This window comes from Salvelinus sp. IW2-2015, linkage group LG19 (genome assembly GCF_002910315.2).
Source record: "Salvelinus sp. IW2-2015 linkage group LG19, ASM291031v2, whole genome shotgun sequence".
NCBI classification, from domain to species: domain Eukaryota; kingdom Metazoa; phylum Chordata; class Actinopteri; order Salmoniformes; family Salmonidae; genus Salvelinus; species Salvelinus sp. IW2-2015.
The window spans coordinates 24,606,611-24,632,364 of record NC_036859.1 but is presented as its reverse complement, the minus strand read 5'-3'; the positions used below and the strand labels follow the sequence as shown (position 1 = coordinate 24,632,364).

The 25,754-nt window shown below is 40.5% G+C and overlaps 1 protein-coding gene across 1 annotated transcript in view; it reads left to right on the top strand.

Moving 5' to 3' along the window:
• Positions 1 to 205: 205 nt before the first annotated feature.
• LOC111979047 (double-stranded RNA-specific editase B2-like) overlaps positions 206 to 25,754 on the top strand; it is a 37,221-nt gene continuing 11,672 nt past the window's right edge. The window contains exons 1-5 of the mRNA XM_070448915.1: positions 206 to 305; positions 20,547 to 20,636; positions 20,945 to 21,025; positions 21,170 to 21,765; positions 21,835 to 22,233. Of these exons, the coding sequence (XP_070305016.1) occupies positions 206 to 305; positions 20,547 to 20,636; positions 20,945 to 21,025; positions 21,170 to 21,765; positions 21,835 to 22,233 (1,266 nt within the window). The remainder of the gene's footprint in view (positions 306 to 20,546; positions 20,637 to 20,944; positions 21,026 to 21,169; positions 21,766 to 21,834; positions 22,234 to 25,754) is intronic.

Genomic DNA, 25,754 nt, shown 5'->3' with positions numbered 1-25,754 from the left:
ATAAAAAGGCTGTCACAGCAAGAATGTAGGTGGCCCCCCAAAACAGCAGCAGGGAGATAACGGCGGTAAAACTCACACATATCACTACCGCGCTTCAGTGAAATAGTCCGGGACTTTACTTGGAAAGTCTCCGCTTCTCATTTCACCAGTTCTCAACAAGGGAAAAGCCTTCCACGGCCACTGTAGGAGTTTATTCTTGTGCCTCATGGCTGCGGTTCTTGGAAACAGCACCCGAACTGTGGGAACTTCAGATTGTGAGCTGAGAAGCCAGTTCAAAAGGAGAAGGAGGAGGTCGACAAGAAAAGGTCAGTAGACAAATTATGAGTTGTTGCAAGGAGTTGAATGTGGACAGAAGATCAAACAATATACCATTTGTTTATAACGTTTGCCTTGAGGGTGCCTTTGTAGGCTATAAATCATAGCCTATAGCCCGAAATAAACGCAGGAATAATTTGTCACTGGTGGTTATTGTGAATATATTTATGTTATTTATGCTAAGGTTTGCCAGTGGCCGTAAAATGTCATCTACATACATGATTACAAATAGGATCACCGTGAAACGAATCACCTGTGCAGCACAACTCATTTCCACAAGGATTAAAGTGATATAAGAACTGTATAAATGTATCTCATGTTGGAGGCAACAAAAAAATGCACTGTGATGAATTTGATTCTCATATTGTTATACTGTAAGCAATGTTCACGCTAAACTGTGCGCGTGCGCGGTCGCGCACTTCCTCCAGTACTGCCGCGAACAAGAAATGCCATGCTGCGCAGAGACGTAAGAGATTGAACTTCACTGAGTTCGCCCCTTTAATTTGCACTATTTAAATACAGAAAAATCTGTGATCGAATCAACATTATATCAGCCCATTTTCAATCCAACAAACCAAAACAAATCTAACTTTGCAAGATTGATTTTGTTGTAGGCAGAGCCAGAGCGCAAAGGGGTAGAATTCTATTGGCTGGGGTAGCCCACGAGCGGTCTTTCAATCACACGCGAGTGAATGCGCTTTTCAGATCGGTTCAGGTCACAGCGCAAAGCCAAGCGTGTGCACATTTGTTGATATTCTTTGATAGTTAGCAAGTTATTAGCCCAGTTATGAATAATTATAAGTCAGCAATAGGGAGTTACTGCTTCCTACAAGAGCACAAAACGTATAGGCTACATTTCAAGCTGTCTTTGAAAAACCCGTCAGGTAAAAAGTGTGTCTTAATTAAAGGGGCAGTGTTGTATTTTCAAACAGGCTTGAATATGCAAATAAGCCAAAAGGCAGAGGGGTAGCCTACACTGTCTAATTCTCTGTGTAGTAATAATAATCCATTGTATTTTGTAAACACAAAACAATGCAATTTACAGTCACCTATTTGGCCCATGGTTTTACAGACCAAGTAAAAAATCATTAATTAATGTCAAACCATTCATTTTTTTATTTAACCTTTATTTAACTAGGCAAGTCAGTTAAGAAAAAAATCTTATTTACAATGACAGCCTACCCTGGCCAAACCCAAACGACGCTGGGCTAATTGTGTGGTGCCCTATGGGACTCCCAATCACAGACGGATGTGATACAGCCTGGATTCAAACCAGGTACTGCAGTGTGCAACTGCCGGCACGCGTTTACAGTGAACACCGAGGATGTACCCTTACAGTTTTAGACAGTAGCCAATAGGCTATTGTGGCTATTTGAGCATAATGTAGGCCTACCAACAAAACAAATGGAGCAAATCCCATAACATTTTCACATGGAAATAGCTTTTGGTTTCTATGATATAGCCTACAGTAGCCTATATGTGGTGGTCATTGCAGGCCTACATTGCATGAGACTTTAATTTAAAAAAATATATATTTTACATTGAACTGAGATGCCACTCGGGAGCACCTTCATAATGTAAAAACGTTTTTTTAAAGTAAGTTTGAATGACACTGAGGGGCAGTGTTTTTACAACTAATGCCGGTTTGCCTGAGGCTGATGCCGGGCAGGTGTTTGTACACATGCATATACACACACTCTTATTCAAATAGACGCATACACGGACGGACGTAGTGCCAGACATGCACTCAAACATATAGAGTTGGCATTGCTGTTATGATTTTAGTTGTCCTTGATGTCCTTAGTTTATTTATTTATTTTTATTTATATATTTTTTGCAATGCTGTTTGATGTTTTCTTTTGTCTTTTTCTTTTTTCTCTTTAGTTCATTTTCTTGGCTGTTGGTGCATTGGGGGGTTCTTGGGTGTGGTGAATGGAATTAATTGTCTTTTTTGTAAAAAAGAAAATGTTTTATTTTGTATTTTTATTCTTGAGGGGGGACTGTGGGATGGGTCTTGGATGGTTGAGGGACAGCTATTGGGGAACTGTGGGGGGATCTTGGAGGGTTCGGGTGCCTGTTGTTTTGGCCTGGTGGGAGATCTGTCGACGTGCCCTTGCTTCTCTGTGTCGCTCTGAATGGAGTCTGTTGGATGACTGGTGTGGTGTAGTTGTTGAGTCGCTTCACTGCAAGTATATTGTATGTTTTGGATATTAAATAAATTGTAATATATATATACAAAAATATAAACAATTAAAATGGCATTTGACAATTCTCTGCCTCCATCTCCTGTTATTTAAATTCACTCTCATTTTCATGAAAGCCCTGACAATCATTTCTATTGTCCTCTTGGCAACAGGTCACATTTTAGGATTACACAGCCGTTTGTTCTGGACACACTAATCCTCAGAACATGCTACAGATTATTTCATAAGGGGTTTTATATTAAAACCTATGCTCATTCAAAGTGCCTAAGCCTATTCCCTTCCATTTACGATCTATTGACCTTTTGCTACTCAAGGTGAATTAATGGGAGAGTATATAATGATACACAGGGTGAATACATTGTATGCATCCCAAATGGCACCCTATTCCCTGATTTACCTTTGCATTTACATCACAGATAAAACAGAGCCCTGTGAAACCAAGGATGCATCCCAAATGGAACCCTGCTCCCTATATAGTGCACTACATTTGACCAGAGCTGTTTGGGATGCAGCCTTGGTTTCACAGGGCTCTGTTTTAACAAACCTACCTAATGCAAAGGTAAATCTTAGTGCTGCATTATTTTAGGTATCCCCATTAGCTGCTGCCAAGGCAACAGCTACTCTTCCTGGGGTCCAAACACAATAATGCACTTACATCACACATAAAACAAAAGATCAGATTCAGATTGTTTAATAGTCACATGTACAGGGTTGCAGGTGTGATTGCAGGGTACAGTGAACATCTTAGGCCTTGAGCTCCAACATGCAGGACTAGTGAAATAAAACATTTAAATGATAAAACAGTATATCATATACCAATATTAAACCACTTCATATCTACAATACAACATGTATAATAAAACCATTCAACAATATTACAATGTACGCGTGTGCTAGCGTGGGTCTGTACCTGTGTGTGTGTCTCCACAATCCCTGCTGTTCCATAATATGTATTTGTATCTGTTTTTTGTTATCTGATTCTACTGCTTGCATCAGTTACCTGACGTGGAATAGAGTTCCATGTATTCATGGCTCTAAGTAGTACTGTACACCTCCCATAGTCTGTTCTGGACTTGGGGATTGTGAAGAGACCTCTGGTGACATGTCTTGTCTTGTGGGGTATGCATGGGTGTCCGAGCTGTGTGCTAGTAGTTTACTTGTCAACACTTCTTACAAAAGCAAGTAGCGATGAAGTCAATCTCTCCTCCACTTTGAGCCATGAGAGATTGACATGCATGTTATACATATTAGCTCTTCGTGTACATTTAAGGGCCAGCTGTGCTGCCCTGCCCTGTTCTGAGTCAATTGTCATTTTCCTAAGTCCCTCTTTGTGGCACCTGACCACATGACTGAACAGTAGTCAACAAAACAAAGGAGATGATCGTGGACTTCAGGAAACAGCAGAGGGAGCACCCCCCCATTCACATCGACGGGACAGTGGTGGAGAAGGTGTAACGTTTTAAGGTCCTCGGCGTACACATCACGGACAAACTGAAATGGTCCACCCACACAGACAGCGTGGTGAAGAAGTCGCAACAGCGCCTCTTCAACCTCAGGAGGCTGAAGAAATTTGGCTTGTCATCTAAAACACTCACAAACTTCTACAGATGCACAATTGAGAGCATCCTGTCGGGCTGTATCACTGCCTGGTACGGCAATTGCACCACGCTCAACCGCAAGGCTCTCCAGAGGGTAGTGCGGTCTGCACAACGCATCACCGGGGGCAAACTACCTGCCCTTCAGGACACCTACAGCACCCGATGTCACAGGAAGGTCAAAAAGATCATCAAGGACAACAACCACCCGAGCCACTGCCTGTTCACACCGCTACCATCCAGAAGGCAAGGTCAGTACAGGTGCATCAAAGCGGGGACCGAGAGGCTGAAAAACAGCTTCTATCTCAAGGCCATCAGACTGTTAAACAGCCATCACTAACATAGAGAGGCTGCTGCCAACATACAGACTCAAATCTCTGGCCACTTAAATAAACAGACTTAATAAAGGTATCAATAGTCACTTTAAATAACGCCAATTTAATAATGTTTACATATCCTACATTACTCATCTCATATGTATATACTGTATTCTACACCTTCTACTGCATCTTGCCTATGCCGCACGCCATGGCTCATCCATATATTTATATGTACATATTCTTATTCATCTCTTTACATGTGTGTGTATTTGTGTGTATAAGGTAGTTGTTGTGAATTTGTTAGATTATTTGTTAGATTTTACTGCATAATCGGAACTAGAAGCACAAGCATTTCGCTGCACTCGCATTAACATCTGCTAACCATGTGTATGTAACAAATATAATTTGATTTGATTTGATTTAGTCCAGGTGCGACAAAACTAGGGCCTGTAGGACCTACCTCGTTGATAGTTTTGTTAAGAAGGCAGAGTAACGCTTTATTATGAACAGACATCGCCTCATCTTAGCTACTGTTGTTTCAACATGTTTTGACCATGACAGTTTACAATCCAGGGTTACTCCAAGCAGTTTAGTCACTTCAACTTTCTCAATTTCCACATTATTCATTGCAAGATTTAGTTGAGGTTTATGGTTTAGTGAATGATTTGTCCCAAATACAATGCTTTTAGTTTTTGAAATATTTAGGGCTAACTTATTCCTTGCCACCCAGCTCTTTGTTAAGTGTTGCAGTCATTTCAGTCGCTGTAGTAGCTGACGTGTACAATGTTGAGTCATCCGCCTACATAGAGACAAAGCCAGTGGCATGTCATTAGTAAAGATTGAAAAAAGTATTCCTGATTCTACCTGGATTATGTTGGAGAGGCTTCCATTAAAGAACACGCTCTGTGTTCTGTCAGACAGGTAATTATTTATCCACATAATAGCAGGGGGTGTAAAGCCATAACACATACATTTTTCCAGCAGCAGACTATGATCGATAATGTTGAAAGTTTTTATCATTCATTTCTTTCAGCCAATCATCAGTCATTTGTGTAAGTGCTGTGCTTGTTGAACATCCTTCCCTATACGCGTGCTGAAAGTCTATTGTCAATTTGTTTACTTAAAATAGCATTGTATCTGGTCACACACATTTTTTCCAAAAGTTTACTAAGGGTTGGTAACAGGCTGATTGGTCGGCTATTTGAGCCAGTAAAGGGGGCTTTACTATTCTTGGGTAGGGGAATGACTTTTGCTTCTCTCCAGGCCTGAGGGTACACACTTTCTAGTAGACTTAGATTGAAGATATGGCAAATTGGAGTGTCAATAACATCCGCTATTATCCTCTGTAATTTTCCATCCAAGTTGTCAGACCCCGGGTCTTGTCATTGTTGATATACAACAATATTTGTATTTTATTATAATTTTTTATATAATTATAGGTCCTGGAGTATGTCAGAAATATTCTTCACAACTGGAATAATGGCCGCAGTAGCTGGCGGTGGCTCGAAGGGAGTTTTGATAAATTAACAAGTTGTGGGTGTGTAAGGCTTGGCCCCTCACTGGCCAATCAGAACGTGCTCCATGGCTAAATATGTAGTTTCTTCAAGTTGTGTATTTATAGTCTTTTATGTATAGCGTTGTCATCAACTCCAATTTGAATGTTAGTCTGTTATAGCCTAGTTTGTTTATTAGCCTGCCCAATATTTGCTAAATATTTTAAACATGTTTGCAGTCCACATTGTTCTAATTGCATTGTTTCAATATGGAAAAACATTGTTTTAAAGAGACTATGTCTACAGTTACAGGCACCATAATTGCTCCCTTTGGGCGTATAATGCAGACAAGGCAACTTAGACTATGGAGGGGTTTTTACGCACATCCAAACTTTTCTCCGGAGCTGGACCAAGATCCAATATAAAGAGAAAGGGTGAATGTCCACTCACTGTTATCCTATACTCATATAATTGGGAATTAGAATACAAATGTAATCAACTTGGTCTCAGAGTATTTCATATTATTCTATTCTATATCCGAGACACTCCATTTAGTATGTTATTTTTCTTATAGTCTGTAGTACAGTGGAGCCTGCTGAAGGGAGGACGGCTCATAATATGGCTGGAACGGCGCAAATGGAATGGCATCAAACATATGGAAACTATGTGTCTATGTGTTTGATACCGTTCCACCTATTCCGCTCCTGTCACGCCCTGGCCTTAGTATTATTTGTTTTCTTTATTATTTTAGTTAGGTCAGGGTGTGACATGGGGTATGTGTGTGTTTTGGGTGATTATATGGTATAGGGGGTGTTGGTTGTATTGTATGGGTTTGTGTTGAGTGTATGTGTCTAGGTATGTCTATGGTTGAGTGTAGGTGTTTAGGAAAGTCTATGGTTGTCTGATTTGGTTCTCAATCAGAGACAGCTGGTTATTGTTGTCTCTGATTGGGAGCCATATTTAAGGTAGCCATAGGCTTTAGGTGTTTGTGGGTAATTGTCTATGTTGAACGTAAGTAGRTTGTGTSTGCACTTTCGTTTMTAGCTTCACGGTCGTTTGTTGTTTTGTATAGTTTGTATAAGTGTTTCGTGTTCATCTTCGTCGTTCTAATAAAAGAAGATGTATTCATATCCCGCTGCACCTTGGTCCGTCTCTCCTCCACACGATCGTGACAGCTCCAGCCATTACCACTAGCCTGTCCTCCCCAATTAAGGTGCCACCAACCTCCTGTGATGTAGTAATTTGTGGATATCCATCACCTATTTTGTGTAATATGTTTTGAATTACAATTTGTATTATATGCTATGAATTAGCAAAATGTACAATATGTTACAAATTTGCAAACCGTATGATATGTTACGAATTCTAGCTAGTTGGTTAGGTGGCAAAAGTTAGCTAGGCTATGGGTTAGGGTTAGGGCGAGGGTTAGGGGAAATGTTAGCTAACATGCTAAGTAGTTGCAAAGTAGGTAAAAAGCAGTAAGTAGCCAGTTGAAAAGTTGCTAATTAGCAAAAATGTTAAAGTTGTCCAAGATTAGATTTGAACTTGTAACCTTTAGGTTGATAGACATTGCCGTTATATGCCAACCCATCCACCCTGACCAACAACCCTACTTTTTCGTTTTTGCATTAAGTAACATTCTGTCTTATGTAACCATAACAAACTTAACATATCATACTAATTTGAGTGTCTCGGGGGTTTAGTTTACTATATTACATCTAATGTATGAGACCAGGCTAATTTAATAGGATCTCTATGGTTATACTGCTCCAAAATTGTACGTTTTATAAACATCATGGAACCATAGATCATATTTGCACTTCTCCAGAAATAGCAGACGGAATGGCATTGCATTCGACCAATGCATGTTCTCACCATAAACCCATGAATCTTTCTAATTAACAAAAAGCAATCCATCTGTTTTTTTAAACAAAACAACAACATTTCTAAATATGACGTTTATTAATTTAAATAGTACACAATAACCCTACAATAGGCCTAGTTATAACAAACATGTTGCTAATCTAGTTTTTTTTATTGGCTTCAACATGGAAATATTCGTCATTGCGTTCGCATTTCGAAAATGCACTGCATGCTTGAGGCATGAACATTTGGACATTGCCCCAAACATTATAATAAGATTAGTCTACCATCGCCGTTGATATGGGCTGTTAGTGAGTTAGCCACGTAAAACGTAAACAAAAGAACAGGAAAATAGCCTAGGCTACAAGCGGATTCAGCACCAAGGATAGCAGAATTCTCGCCATTTGACAGTTAAATTCAACAGATGAAAGTTGAAGTTGTCATATTTTAAGTAAATGATAAAGGAAAAACAATAAGCAGACTATTGTAATAACTTGATGTTCCTAAACAGGCTTCCTACAGTAACTGACACCTTCCATTCAATGGGCATCACACATATGCCTAATGAGTCCACAGAAGCTACATATGGACAGAAATAATATCCAATATAATGAAAAAACGGGAATGTCTAACTGTTTTGTTGCTTGTGATATTTTAATAAAGCATTGGTTATAGGCTACTGTGCGCCTCCACTGGCAAAATCGATACCATAACCAATTGCGTTACCGCTAAGACCAGCTTTTGGTGAGTTATCACGAGTAGCGCTGCTTGAAATTGGCACACGTTTTTAATTTAAAGACCTCACATGTTGACATTAGCGCCGCCTTAACGCCAGCTGAACATAGAGCACATCATGCCTAACCAGTGGCATTCTATTGGGGTAGTGTGCTGTAATGATTTAACTAAAATGTTAGGCTTTTTTATGTATATATTTTTACAGTAGGGTTGTGGGTGTGGGTGTATATTGCTCTTCTGATGAATGTCATCCTTACAGTGTTCGTCAAGAAAGAGCCAATAGGGTGTTTGGTCAGAGGAGCATACAAAAACCCTTATTCCCAGTATGAGCAATTATGTATTATGTTGCTATGGATTCTTAAAGAGTGTTTTCCTACCTTCAAAATACTTAAAAGCAGTCCCAGTCAGATGCGGTAAACATTTGAGTATACAAACATGCAAATTATGAGACAAATGTATGGCCTTGGAACTTTCCTTGGACATCATCTAAGTCTTCTTCAAAGACAATAATGGTTTGATGATTGACAGAAGTTACTGTTAATTTGGTAAATTACTTACCATTTTCATGGGAAATTGATCAGACTCTCACGTTACAGTATATACACCATGCAGGGACTAGAGACTATTCAGTGCTATATACTGTACTTGGTTTATTTGGGAAAGTTGTGCAATGTCCTAAATTCAGGACAGATTATCATGATGGAACAACATGGAACAACAGCTGTTTTCTATCATCTGTTGCTTCAACAAAATGTATTATGATTTGCATCCATATTTGTTGATTGGGCTGCTATATAAAGGTATAGTATCAGAAACACAACCATTACTAGAGCAAGTCAACGTGCAGATTTACTTCTGCATTGTTTACAGATCTGTATAGTGAGTACATCAGGTCTAGACAGGGAGGGAGGGAGACAAAGGCTTTTTATATGATTGCAGTGTTAAAATGTCAGGTCTGCATTTAGCTGTGTTGGTTGTGTGAAGTTGCAGTGAAACCAGACATAAGTTCAGTCAACTAGTCTGCATGCTTTCAAAAATACTGATGGCCAGACAGACTGTCTGATCTGTCTGTGAATCAGCACAAGGGAAATGTTTTAATCTTATTTCATGCATTAGGGAAACCAGTCAACTTTAAATCTATATTGATGTAATAAAGCTGTAATTATTACTGTCCACTGTAACAGACGATAACTGAAACAGACTTTAACTCTTATTGTATTTGCTGTTACTCAACAACTTGTTGTATTATTCATTAACCATTGCTGTAGTAAAGAAACCCATAACAATATCCTCAATATGTTATCCCAGACAGTGAGTAGATCGTTTGAGAGAGTGCTATTGTTTTGCAAAAAGAAAAAAGGTTAAATTAAGTCTTTCTTATTGATTGATTCCACTGACATTAAAAGCTACATTTAATCAGATGTTCTTATTCAGAGTGACTTACATGAGCAATTAGGGTTAAGTGCCTTGCTCAAGGGCACACTGACAGATTGTTCAACTATTTGGCTCAGGGATTTGAGCCAGCAACCGTTCGGTTACTGGCCCAATGTTCTTAATCACTAGGCTACCTGCCACGCCATTTGTTAAAATGCTCACTCTACTACAAGGCAACATAGATTAGAGGAAATATAGTATTTGGTTTGATGAAGAGACAGACAAACAGTCATTGGTGTTACTAGTTGAAATGGGGCCATTTTCACATCTGTTGTATCAACGGGGAGCCACAGATTTGTGCCACAGTATGCCATTGTTATTATCCCATATTACAATGAAATTCCCATCACCATATGTTTTAGGAAACATTTTCATAATTCAGTTCCAAGTGTTTGTGAGCTCTTTGATATAAGGTTTGGTTTTGAACGGCATTTGTCTGTATTTGTTTATGATTTGATATACTGTATGATTGATTTGAGGATCAGAATGTGTGTGATCTGCCTGTCACAGTGAGGATTTGCTCAGATATCAGACATCTCACTGCTTGACTGGTTTTTACAACAATCACCCAGCCTGAGCCTCTGGTTGAGTGGACCTTATGAGATATTCTCCTCTCTAGTCCAAAGTTATGACCGCATATAATATGGGTGGGCTGTTTTATAAAAAGATCCAGGACTGTATGTGTCAAGCGTCTCAGAGTAGGACTGCTGATTTAGGATCAGTTTTGCATTTTAGATCACAATCAACAAGATTACATGGACAGGGGGGGACCTGATCCTAGCTCAAAGCCCCTGATTTTTCTCTTAAATACCAACTAAACTGGAAAGCCATTTTTTTCTCTGAAGTTTTTAATATTCATTAGCTATGTTCATTGTGTAATGTCTGGTACATAACCAGTTCAAACTGAACTAATAGTGTCCGCTGTTGATGTGTCTAGGGTGACATATGGCTCCTTCTCTCTCTGAGAATATTATCATGAAGTTCTCTTCCTGTTTCTCTGATTCCTGCTGATGGGAACAACCTGTTTGTGAACAACAAACATCACAACTACATGAATAGTTTGCTGTATATTATGTATTACTTGAGTCTGGGAAAAGTGGCATCAAAGTAAGCCCACGGAACTCACTTTGGCTCCTAACCATGACAGGCTGGCTGTGTCCCCCCCGTCCCCCCCTTCATTTGATGTCACTCTCTCAGTGGAGATGCAGACTTTTGGCAGACAGTAGCCTAGCCAATTGTGTCAGTTTCATAGTTTCATTCATGTTACTTGACTGTGTTGGTTTCCTCAGAGAGGCTGTTCACAGGTAAATAAGAGGAGGTTGTCAGACGATTGTTCCATCACCTCTCATCAACATATGCAACAAAGTGATCAAAGAGGTAAATAGGCTTCAGGAATGGGAAGTTTTTTTAGTGTTGGGGGACTAACAGATAGGAGACGAGCTTCATGCTCTGAAAAAATGTGTTGCTTCACCTCTTCACCATACTCAAGTTGAATAACACTTTGTTCTTTCCTTCGAACCTTCGTGGTTCCATGGAGACTGAACCTCACTACAATGGGAAAAACTGGATTGAGGGAAAAAAAGCACAGAATTGGTGCAAGTTGTTTTGATGTACTCTACCTTGGCAAATAAAGGTGCAGTTCAGGGATAAATGTCTGTGAGACATTCTTTTTCAGTCATAACCAATACCAGGAGTATCAAATTCCAGTCTTTGAATGATGCTGTGTCTGCATGTATGTATTACAATTATACACTTAAACAGTATTTACCAATCCTGGTGCTGGGACATTACACATTGTAACTATGCAATAGACTAGAAACATGATTTAATGGGTAAAGGCTGATTTGTAATTCATATACAGTATACAGAATAAAAAGAAAACAGTACACTACACTTCATATTCATCATGTCAATACTCTAAAACCAGTTCATCTCAATATCTAATTTCCTTCATCTGCATTGATCTGAGAACACAGGATAAGTGTAGTATTTCATCAAATGAGAGACTTAATTTCAACCAGTAGAGAATGTGGAATGCTTTATTGAAAGAAGTTAATTAACCAAATATTATAAACACATAATACATGCATTATAAATATTATAATTGTCATATTATATTATAAATACAAGTTCAAGTGCACATCTGGTGTGCATTATAAAAACAAAGGAAGAAAGTGGTGGCGAGAGAGGTGTAAAAGACAGAAAGGGAAAGAAGTAAGAACATAGGAGCAGGGAAGACAGCATATGATTAATGAATCACAGTGCTACCCTAATATTCTCTCAGTTCATCACAATTACATAATAGTGTCTCTAGCGATGTCTCCTAACCAGCCTTGGGCTCCCAGTTTGCCCGAAGGTTATCTTAAGAGCGTGTGAGGTGGCGATGACGGGACTGGGGGGTTGGCATCCTCTCTCACATCAAAACATACCTGCAGACGAGAGACAGATGGAAAGAGATATATCATGTATAAGCCTTTTTTTTATTCTAACATTGTCAGTCATCATAATCAGGAGGTGAAATGCAAAACTGACCTTGGATCATTAACTCTGGGACTACTACATCTCTATCCCAATTTGTAAGTCGCTCTGGATAAGAGCGTCTGCTAAATGACTTAAATGTAAATGTAAATATCTGTATTTCAATGTAAAGTATCTCTTTAATAATACTTCCTGTTGACCCAACCAAGTGACCTCTCACCTCTGATCATGCGGCGCCCTCTATGTGTCAGCCAGTTCAGATGCAGGAGGGGCTCACCAACACAGCTGATATAACCTAGAGGATTTAGGGAGAATGGGGGAGAGGGATGAAGTAAAGGAGAGAGACTGTTATTGAAAAAATAAGGTCGTTAAAGAGACTGTGTTCAACAAGAATCTGTGTTTGTGGCTTCACCTGGTGTCCACACTAAGTGGCTGCAGAGTACTTTATACTGAAAAGTATAAAGTACTCCATTCTCATGAAGTTATTCTTTGAAGGTGGAATGATTCACAGTTATACACCTGAGCTTGCTTACTGCACAACAAGCCATAAATCAGATTGATACATCAGTGTGTGGGTTATAGGGTGTGTAATTGTTCAAAAACATTTATATACGGGAGACTTAAAATAGCCTGTTTTGTTTTTGTACAGACATCACACCCTTACCTAAACAGCACCCTCACCTGAGAAGTAGACATCAAAGGAGAGAAACTGGGAATTGAATAACTGCAGTTGACATAGCTAAGTAAATGGAAGAATACTCTTATTACAATGTGTTGTGCATAGTGTGGTCTATGGTGTTGCCAGGGAACAACACCCTCTTCGAAGAAGTAGGAGGTGAAAATCTCCCGCACACGGATTGTCTCTCTTGCTGCGTTGTTGGACCCCATCGTTGAAACATCCTGCAGAGCAGCTGACTTCTCCTCTGGCACACGGCAGTGAGCTGCAGATCCCCTCCTGGTCCTCGTGTCCATTCTCATGAAGTTATGCAGGACACAGATAGCCTTCACACGCCTGAATTCCTCCAGGAGGCAGTCCCAGATGGCCCTTGTCACCCAACCTTGTAACTATCAGCAATTGTTTTGAAGGAATCTCCAATTGCAAGGTATCTGTAGGTATATGGAAGATAATGTCATTATTAGACTTTTACATCACCAGGTCATTGTGAATGACTAAAGTATAATATTTTTTATTTACTCTTATTTTACCAGGTAAGTTGACTGAGAACACATTCTCATTTACAGCAACGACCTGGGGAATAGTTACAGGGGAGAGGAGAGGGATGAATGAGCCAATTGTTAGCTGGGGACGATTAGGTGACAGTGATGGTATGAGGGCCAGATTGGGAATTTAGCCAGGACACCGGGGTAAACACCCCTAAGTGCCATAGGGTCTTTAGTGACCACAGAGAGTCAGGACACCCGTTTAACGTACCATCCAAAATAATATATCTTATAACAAACCATGATAACATTGGATAGATGCATGTGCACACACATGTGCATGTGTAGCATGTGACAATAACATGATCATATCAATGATAGCATCACAAATGAATGCATAAATACGACTTGAAGCTTGATGGTGAGTTGATCATTTGAATCAGCTGTGCAGTGCTAAGGCTGGTTTTGTTTTTCAAATCTGTTTTGGAATACGGACTGCCCAAACAGGAAGTTACAAGTGACCAAATCAGATTTTTGTGTGTTCAGACAGCAAATCATTTGCTGACATGGCTACACTAGTTGTCATAGTAACTACAGGTGTGTCCACAGTGGTGTAGGCTGATTGGTGGTGGTGATTGTGCTTATTATCACTCAGAAGTTATGTAACAAGTTAAGGAGACAACAATGCCTGCCAATGTCGTTTCCCAGTTGTTTTGAATGTTCAAAATCATAGTATAAGAACACTTTTAAAGCCTCAAAGGATAAGATGATCCAACTTTCAAAACTAGTCATTTTTGGCTAGCCACAGCACTGAACTAGCTAGCTAGCTGTTTAGCTTTCTATCACATTCACTCATTTGTTTTATAAACAATTAACAAGCTAGTTAGCTACCACATGTTCTTGGCAAACTGTCAACAGAATAGCTAGCAAGCAACAAGATATGCCAAATAGCAGTTTAAAAACCACTTGAGTACAAATTAATCAGATTTGCCCATTCAGACACAAGGCGCATGGCCAGGAATTAGATTTGCTTGAAATATTAGATTCCATGTGCATTTTGGCTGTTCAGACTGCAGGAAAAAGAACAGATTTGGATATGCCAGAAAATAGGATTTGAGTCACTTCAAACTGCCAATATGAACAAGGCTTAACTGATATCACCTCTTGCAGAACAATATATATTTTGTTCACTTAGCAAGGGAGCCCCATATCCATCAAGGGAAGGGAGCCCCATATCCTATACAGAGATCAAAATGGAAAGTCTAACAGCATCTTTGCAGCACACTGTGGATATTTCCACTTTGATGAACAGAATACACTGGTGGTGGTGGTGATGACTGACTTTTTCAATTTTCTTATCTTTTCGCCCACCAGGTTCTTTTGTCCACCATCCCCTCTTCATCCACTATCAGCCCTGGTCAAAAGTAGTGCACTATATAGGGAATAGGGTGCCATTTGGGATGCAGAGCGGTTTATTTCTCACCTCATTTCCCCCCACTTTCCCCCAGCCAGACCCAAACCTGGCCCTGCTGAGCTGGTAAATTCTACTGAGGAGAAATGATTACCAATTTGTCGCCATTAAATGTGAGGCTTATTTGATCCACTAAGTGGATTGAAATGTGGAAATTGAATGTATGTACTGTATATTTAAACCATGTTTTCCTCAGCAAACCCAATTTGAAAAGATGATGACAATGCAAATATGCACATCTTAAACTAGAGACATATAAACCCCGGTATCGATGTTTGTGCAAAGTAAAGTATTGTGTCTGTGTATGTTTCTCTTTGATGTTATGACTTGCACCAGACATATCAAAACATGTAAATTAACTTTTATATTGATTACTTCATGACAGTATACATTTTTCATATAATGAAAAGTTAGTCCAATGTTTTCCTGGAAATCTTTTTGGAAAAGATCAGTGGATTTTTTCTGGTGAGCCAGTCAACTCAAACAATGCATTTAGCCAAGAGGTGGAGTGTCCACTATGAGATAAAAATGAGTTATTTGCTCAACCTCTTAAAAAGAGGTCCAGGAGGTATCCTTATCTCCCTAGCAGAACTGGCAATCAGGGTCTAGCAGAGATTAGTCAACTGAGCCACAAAATGTTTGCGTCCCAAATGGCACCCCATTCCCATTTTAGTATACTGCTTTTGACCAGAACCCATAAAGTAGTGCACTAAATACGGAATAGTGTGCCATTTAGGATGTAACCATGGCCTTTCTACTCTCTGTGCTTGAACTGAATGAGAATGGCTTCCAATGTATTTAGATGTCTACAGGTTCAACAAAAACTAACTTGAAGAGGTGACTCTGGGATGCTGGCCTTCTAGGCAGAGTTGCAAAGAAAAAGCCATATCTCAGACTGGCAATAAAAAGAAAAGATTAAGATGGGCAAAATAACACAGACACTGGACAGAGGAACTCTGCCTAGAAGGCCAGCATCCCGGAGTCGCCTCTTCACTGTTGACAATGAGACTGGTGTTTTGCGGGTACTATTTAATAAAGCTGCTAGTTGAGGACTTGTGAGGTGTCTGTTTCTCAAACTAGACACCGTAATGTACTTATTCTATTGCTCAGTTGTGCACCGGGGCCTCCCACTCCTCTTTCTATTCTGGTTATAGCCAGTTTGCGCTGTTCTGTGAAGGGAGTAGTACACAGGAGCACAGGAGTGATGGTTGCTGACAATGGGCCTCTGTACGCCTATGTAGATATTCCAGCAATTTAGTCATTTAAAACATGAACTATGTCTACACTGTATTTCTGATCAATTTTATGTTATTTTAATGGTTTTAATTTTTAATATTTTAATAGGACCATTCCCCTGTAGTCCCACAGTGACGTTTAACACATTACTGGTGCAACAGTGCTATGGGATGGCCTGGGTTGTTATATTACTGGTGCAACAGTGCTATGGGATGGCCTGGGTTGTTATATTACTGGTGCAGTAGTGCTGTGGGATGGTCTGGGTTGGTTATATTACTGGTGCAGCAGTGCTAGTGGGTGGTCTGGGTTGTTTATATTACTGGTGCAGCAGTTGCTGTGGGATGGTCTGGGTTGTTATATTACTGGTGCAACAGTGCTATGGGATGGTCTGGGTTGTTATATTACTGGTGCAGTAGTGCTGTGGGATGGTCTGGGTTGTTACATTACTGGTGCAGCAGTGCTATGGGATGGCCTGGGTTGTTACGTTACTGGTGCAGCAGTGCTGTGGGATGGTCTGGGTTGTTATTTTTTACTGGTGCAGCAGTGCTGTGGGATGGTCTGGGTTGTTATATTACTGGTGTGCAGCAGTGCTATGGGATGGTCTGGGTTGTTATATTACTGGTGCAGCAGTGCTATGGGATGGTCTGGGTTGTTATATTACTGGTGCAGCAGTGCTGTGGGATGGTCTGGGTTGTTATATTACTGGTGCAGCAGTGCTATGGGATGGCCTGGGTTGTTACATTACTGGTGCAGCAGTGCTATGGGATGGTCTGGGTTGTTACATTACTGGTGCAAGCAGTGCTGTGGGATGGTCTGGGTTGTTAACATTACTGGTGCAGCAGTGCTATGGGTTGGTCTGGGTTGTTAGCATTACTGGTGCAGCAGTGCTGTGGGATGGTCTGGGTTGTTACATTACTGGTGCAGCAGTGTGTGGGATGGTCTGGGTTGTTACATTACTGGTGCAGCAGTGCTATGGGATGGTCTGGGTTGTTACATTACTGGTGCAGCAGTGCTGTGGGATGGTCTGGGTTGTTACATTACTGGTGCAGCAGTGCTATGGGATGGTCTGGGTTGTTATATTACTGGTGCAGCAGTGCTATGGGTGGTCTGGGTTGTTATATTACTGGTGCAGCAGTGCTATGGGATGGTCTGGGTTGTTATATTACTGGTGCAACGTGCTGTGGATGGTCTGGGTGTTACATTACTGGTGCAGCAGTGCTATGGGATGGTCTGGGTTGTTTTATTACTGGTGCAGCAGTGCTATGGATGGTCTGGGTTGTTACGTTACTGGTGCAGCAGTGCTATGGGATGGTCTGGGTTGTTACGTTACTGGTGCAGCATGTGCTATGGGATGGTCTGGGTTGTTACATTACTGGTGCAGCAGTGCTGTGGGATGGTCTGGGTTGTTCATTACTGGTGCAGCAGTGCTATGGGATGGTCTGGGTTGTTACGTTACTGGTGCAGCAGTGCTGTGGGATGGTCTGGGTTGTGGCCCCTGAACCCAGAGACACAAATTTCACTGGGATTTACCTGCTGTCGCACCACCAATTAGCAGCACTGGGAGTCTGCATCCCAAATGGCACCCTGTTCCCTGTATGGTGCACCACTTCTGACCATGGCCCAATATCGGGAATAGGGTGACATTTGGCCCAATATAGGGAATAGGGTGCCATTTGGCATGCACATAGAGTCTGAGAAAGGAAGTAGATCAGGGGAAGTAGGAAAAAGAGGTGGCTGGATAGTAGGTCATATCCAACGTTTGCACCAGTTAAACTTAAGCTTAGACACAGAAAAACCCACCTCACCAACAACAGCATGTTTATATTACTGTCACTTTCACAAATGAAAATTCAGATTTTTGCATGTCAGCAGACCTGATAAGCTAATAAGTGTATTATAGAAAAGTAATTGGATAAATAATGCACATACTTCACTGTGACACCTTGCAGTTCCTGTGAAATTTGAGTAAATTAAATGCAGAAAAATGAGATGGGAACCAAAAACACAGAGAAAATTTGATGTAAATGCAATGATGTAATTCTAAGGCTTTTCAACTGGTGCGGCAGGGGAAGGTTGTACGTTGCTCTTTCCTGACCCTCATTCTTGCAGCCTATGGGGTCATTTACTCAAAAACATACAACTGTATTTTGTCACGAGCTGCTTAGCTAGTGTCTCTCTCTGAACTCCATCATTATTAACTGACTTGATAGAAGAGAATGCTTATTCAAAACAAGCACCAAATTGTCAGTTTGAAAGCCAAAGACGCTAGATAGAACTCTAGTCTCAATTATAAAGAATGTGAGGGTTAACATGAAGACTAGATACAACCAGTAATATTATAAGCCGACAGTAGCCTAGGCATTTAGCTCATCCCCATTCTGGGTGGATTACACGTGCGTTAGCAAGATGTGTATTAGACTGTGCCTTTAGATTTAATTCAGGTTAATCTGACTATACCCTGACAGGAAACAAGGACTTAGCTATATACACTACCTGTAAGAGTTTAAGCTTAATGCTGTTAAATACAGTATACAATATTGAATACACTAAATACAGTACAGTGAATTCAAGGCAAACAGTCATATTTCTAATGAAACATTTCCCTGCTGCGTAATACAATAGCTAAAAGACACTGCACTCTGGAAGGTATGTAAGGTCCCTCACCATCTTGAAGTAGAGACATGTCAGTCGTTCTTCACCAGAACTCATTTGTGGAAGTAAGTTTGATTTGATTTAATTTGAAGTTGCAGCTTTCCTCCACCGGTCAAACATCTCGACCTAGCCCTATCTCAGATATTTCTGAAGACAGGATCCCCTATTATTCTCATCTTGTGACAGTCCCCTAGTTGTTATATTTAGTTATAGCTATGAGGCTGAATTGACATATTTCTCTCTCCCATACATTGCCTTCTCAACCTAATGAAATGGCACCATTTGTTCCTACTGTAGGGCACTGTTTACACTTTTCATAATTTATCATCACACGATCACAGCTCCACAAACCCGAGGCTTCATTGGAGAATCACATTATGTACATTACATGTTAAGGGTAAAATCTCATATCACAGCATAATATTCCAGTTTGATTATTTTAAAACTCCTGAGGCAAACTTGGTTAATCCCGTCATTGTTAATGAAGCATGTTTAATATAATAATGAAATTAGGCATGGCAAGGAAAGTGAAAAGCGCCCGCTTCCCATCCAATGTGTGAGGCCTGACAGCTTTGGATAATCTCATTTGCTAAGCATAATTTAAAATGTTTTGTGTGATTTTCTCTAATGCGTACTGTCTTTCCTCAAGGGCAAGAACATGCTGAACTTCTTGGACAGTTTATAGCTGATGGTAGCTACAACAGTCACCAATGCTATCCATCTACAGAAGTTAAAAGAATTTGAGAACATTCCAGATGCAATATTAAAATTCACATCAACATAATACATCTATGTAATACATACATACAGTGTACATACATACTGTACGTACAATATAAGTATTGTGGACCATGGACCCCTTTTTTTTACCACCCTGTGCTTTTAACTTGAAAATTCATTGCTTTGAACTATTGGTCACTAAGGTGACCCACAATTGTCATCAGCATGCGATTCTTCCTTCTATCTGGTAAAATAACACATCTGCTCAAAAAAAGTGTGAACAGATTAACAGTTCTTTGTCTATTAACAAAACATCATTGATAAAACAAACAAATAAACTGCTTGGCTGTCTATACAATCTGCAAACATTTAGGAGACAACTAGGCTACATAAAACTAGTTTGATTGGCTGATTTGTCGTAAGGGATTCCATTAATGGGACACTGTGTGAAATCCTCTGGTCTTATCAGCTACACCTTTCAATTACTCCAGTTGCCTATAAACCTGTGTTTTGTTTTCTCTCTATCCCTTCAGCCAGCATAATTCTAATGGACATTCAGATTTACACATTAAGTTTGCATTATTACCATAAAAGTGTTTACTTCAGTCCTTTTTCTTCTTTTTTTTCTTTTTTTTCTGGAAATAATATTTGGGCTCTGAATATATGGAGCTCAATATAGATCATACAGTAGAGGTATTTCATATGTACATTATATGAATCTATATCTAACCCTCTTCCATCATGACAAAAACTATTTTGGAGATGACATAATGGTGCTGAAAATACACTCTTATGTGGGTTAACATATCTGGGGTTTGTCATGTTTTGTGTGGATTCCCCAGTAACTGCCTGTCTCTGTTGTGTTTCAGAGAGAACAAGTATGTTGTCATCTTTCATCGGCCCCATGAAGTTTAGAGATATTGGGACAACAACATCAAGAGACCATGGAGACACTTCAAGTAATTTATTTATATATTTCCCTTTCCATGCTATTCACTCACACCACATTTCAATCAGAGTAGCACACCACCAATGTATCAGTTTATCAATTCTAAAAACTTTAACACGAGCAAGGTATTGTGATTCATTTGAAAACAGCATCACATTTTGTAAAAGCAGTATATTTCAGGTCATCCCACCCCCGTAACCTTTTGCTAAGCTCTCCCATGTCCAGTAGTTTCCTTTTTTTGAAAATCTCATCAACCAAATGTGACAAATCATAAAGGTTTCCTCAACTATGTTTGTTCTGGACTTGATTCGGGAACAGGTACCAGCAGCGTTGAGGTGAAGGAGAACCGCGACAGCAGAAACCAAGTGGACTATTCCACCATACTACAACCTGGACACCATCCATCATCAGCTCTTTACACTGACATCTCCAAAAGAAAGACGACAGTGGACTGTACCATGGTACCTGCACATCATCCATCAGCTCTTTACACTGACATCTCCAAAAGAAAGACGACAGTGGACTGTACCATGGTACCTGCACATCATCCATCAGCTCTTTACACTGACATCTCCAGAGGGCTCTCCAGGACTACTGCTCTACAGAGGAAGCAGCCATTGGTGGAAGGAAAAGACAGGCTTCTCTACGAACTCCAATTGATCTGTAAGAGGACAGCCCATTGTCTCACGTCAGATAGCGCCACGACTCCGTCTGCACGGTGGGTTGGGGGACGAGCGTCACGTGGGAGTGATGCCACCTGTCAGAAGACAATGATGACTTCCTGGTCTGTCACAAAGAAGAATGCCCTGGTGCATTTGAATGAGCTGAGACCAGGTCTACAGTATGAGATAGTGTCTCAGACAGGGCCAGTTCACGCCCCTTTGTTCGCTGTAGGAGTAGAGGTCAACGGTCTCAGGTTCGAGGGCCGAGGCCCCACCAAGAAGAAGGCTAAGATGAGGGCAGCAGAGCTTGCTCTTAGGTCCTTCATCCAGTTCCCCAACGCCCATCAGGCTCACATCACCATGGGAAACCTCAACTTCATCAACACCACAGCACCAACAGACTTCACCTCAGATCAGGCCGATCTCGTCCCCGACACGCTCTTCAAGGAGTTTCAGCCAGAAGCACAGGAAGACCAAATCTTTAATCACAGAACAGGGGGAAAGGAGTTGCAGTTCGAGGAACCACCAGCACAAGGACAACTCTACAGAACAGTGAAAAAGGGACAGGAGTTGCTCTCCAGTATCTGTAACCATGGGAGACTAGTGCGCCTGACCCTTGACCTGATGTCCTCAGACAATCAGAAGAGGCAGAGGATCGGTTCCGCTATCGTCGGGGAACTGAGGCCCGTGGCTCTGCTCAATGAGTTAATGCCAGGCTTGAGGTACGTCTGCCTGACAGAGAGAAAGAAAGGCAGGCCGATCAGGAGCTTTGTGATGGCAGTACGGGTGGATGGAAGGGTATTTGAGGGCTGTGGGCGCAGTAAGAGGCTGGCTAAAGCCGAGGCAGCAGCCTCAGCCCTACAGGACCTGTTTAACATCAGTCTGGGTCCTGAGAGGAGCATCAGCAATACTGCCAGCTGGGCCAAGAGCGCACAGCTACCTCAGGTGAGTACCATTACTAACTTAAAAGGATACTTCGGGAGGCCCTTTATCTACTTCCCCAGAGTCAGATTAACTAGTAGATACCCATAGACTTCCTGTCATTGCGCTAACGCTAGTTAACATTGGCTCGCAAAACTACCTCTAACTTCCTTCATACTGGATGCAGAGACATAAAAATTATATCCACAAGTTCATCTGACTCTGGGGAAGTAGATAAAGGGCCAATTGAACCACTTTAAGGGTTCTGAGCTGGAAGGGAAATTCTACTATTTTATATTGCTATGGGAAGTTAGAATTGTTAATCTTAAGTAATTTTGCAATCGTGGTCAAGCCTGTATATTCAATTTTGACTGATATTCAGTATTTTCTAAAAGAAATATAATGTTGAGATACAGTGTTTACATTTGCTGTAAGTTGGATATAACAATCACAGTGCATTACATTTTTTATGCCTCGATTTCATTCACATCCTCTTTGAAGTGCTCAGGTTGAACAGGGTTATTGGACATATCCTGTCCTTTGACTATATAGCTGCAGTATGAGCATCCATCCCATCTTTTAAATGGTCCTACTGAATTTGTCTGAGGTGCTCTGACTGCCACCAAATGGAGTGTATCGTATCAATATGCTTTCCATGTCCAGGAGCCTAAGGACTAACGATGTCTTGTCCTGCATGCCCAACCACAGCAGCTAAACAACCCTGTTATGTCTGTCTGGCCTCAGAAAAGCTGCACCTCTTGTCATCTTTTTCTGCTATGCACACATACAAAAATACAATAGTACACTATGGTATAAATACTATGGTATTCACCATAGTGTTTTTGCAGACTTTACTGTAGTATTCACTGTAGTGTTTTTGCGGCCTAAAATCTGCAGAAACACTACAGTGAATACTATAGTATTTACTGTAGTATACTGTAGTATTTACAGTTAACTATAGTATAAATACTATAGTAAAAGAACTGTAGTATATACTAAAGTAATTAATGTAGTGCTTTTGCGGATTGCAGTATACTGTAGTATTTACTGTAGTGTTTTTGCTGAATGTAATCTAGTGTAGTATTTAATGTGGTGTTTTTACAGACATTACTGTGGTATTTACTACAGTGTTTTTGTTTTATTATCTTTGACATAGAAGTGGAGGCTTTCTCCTTGAGGATACTCAAAAATCTAATTTTCCTAAACCTGTGTTTTTGCAGACATTACTGTAGTATTTACTACAGTGTTTTTTTGCGGATAATACTGTAGTATTCTACTACTACAACATTCTGTAGTAAGTACTATACATGATCGAGCGATACTTCAGTGTGTACTACAGTGTATTACAGAATTCTATACTAAACTGTAGTATTTTTTCATCTGGGTGCTTTCAGAATGTAAGTCGATTTGTCCCAGAAGTTTAGTTCCATGAGTGTGACATGTCAATGGAAAGGAAGGCAAGCTTTACCATGGCTGATGGAGAGTTTGTCCACAAGACATAGGCTCTTGTTTGGCTACTAGCAGACAAACTGTCTCTTCTCAAATAGTCTTTCCTTGATTCCTTGCATCCTATCTCCTCATCTCCTTCTCAAACGTATTGGAGGAGAAGATCTAAAATCCCTCCCTTCTGAACTTCTTCTCCAATTTGAGAAGGAGGTGAGGAGAGAGGATGCAAGGAATTGAGGAAAAATTACTTAAGAAATCAAATCAGACTTTATTTGTCACATGCGCCAAATACAAGTGTAGACTTTACCGTGAAATGCTTACAAGCCCTTAACCAACAGTGCAGTTCAAGAGGAAGAAAATATTTACCAAGTAGACTAAAATAAAAAAGTAAGTATAAAAAGTAACACAATAAGAATAACGAGGCTATGTACAGGGGGCACCGGTACTGAGTCAGTGTGCAGGGGTTCAGGCTAGTTGATGTAATCTGTACATGTAGGTGGGGGCGAAGTGACTATGCATAGGTAACAAACAAACAGCGAGTAGCAGCAGTGTACAAGAGGGGGGGGGGGTGGGGTGTCAATGTACATTTTCATGAATTGTTCAGCAGTCTAATGGCTTGGGAGTAGAAGCTGTTGAGGAGCCTTTTGGTCCTAGACTTGGCGCTCCGGTACCGCTTGCCGTGCGGTAGCAGAGAAAACAGTCTATGACTTGGGTGACTGGAGTCTCTGACAATTTTATGGGCTTTCCTCTGACACCACCTATTATATAGGTCCTGGATGGCAGGGAGCTTGGCCCAAGTGAAGTACTGGGCCGTTGGCACTACCCTCTGTAGCGCCTTACAGTCAGATGCCGAGCAGTTGCCATACCAGGCAGTGATGTAACCGTTCAGGATGGCATCACCTGGGTTTTTGGACACATCCTGGGTTTTTCATCAGACTGATCCCTAGCCCTCCAAAAAGTGCCTCAAAGTCAGTCATCTAGCTAGACACCTTAATGAACATTATCATCACAGCCTATTAGTGATCAAGGAGGAGCCCCAGACTGAAGGAGATTGAAATTAAGAGCGGGAGGTGTGAAGAGCATATTAATCTGACAGATAATTATTTAACACGCTCATTATGCATCATTACACATGACCTTGTGCATCCCCATTTAGACAACATATTTCCTTTCCATTCATCTCTCCAAGCTTGATATCAGGGGATGGGTGGGACGATAACTTGAATTATTATATGTATTGTATGAATTATGTAAATTATGTGGATGAGTTAGCCTCTTAATTATTATTGGTAATCAACTAGCTACTAAATATTGTCAATATCTCATTATTCTGAGATATACTTAGCATATAATACTCATGTAATAATGTATGTCCAGTATGTCTCCCGAGTGGCACAGCGGTCTAAGGCACTGCATCTCAGTCACCACAGTCCCTGGTTTGAATCCAGGCTGCATCACATCTGGCTGTGATTGAGAGTCCCATAGGGTGGCGCTCTATTGGCCCAGCGTTGTCCGGGGTAGGCCATCATTGTAAGTAAGAATTTGTTCTTAACTGACTTGCCTAGTTAAATAAAGGTAAAAATATATATATAGGGAATAGGGTACCATTTAGGATGAACCTTGTGACAGTGCTTTCAATAAATCTAACAGAGGTTTCTTCTTTGTCAACTCTCCCTGATACATCTTTTTTTATTTAACATTTAGTTAACTAGGTAAGTCAGTTAATTAAGGATCCACCCCTTCTTTTCAATTTTTGCCTAAAATGACATACCCAAATGTAACTGCCTGTAGCTCAAGCCCTGAAGCAAGGATATGCATATTCTTGATACCATTTGAAAGGAAACACATTGAAGTTTGTGGAAATGTGAAAGGAATGTAGGATAATATAACACATTAGATCTGGTAAAAGATAATACAAAGAAAAAACTAACCGTTGTTTTGTATTTTTTTGTACCATCATCTTTGAAATGCAAGAGAAAGGCCATAATGTATTATTCCAGCCCAGGTGCAATTTCGACTTTGGACAATAGATGGCAGCAGTGTACATGCAACGTTTTGGACTGATCCAATGAACCATTGCATTTCTGTTCAAAATTGTG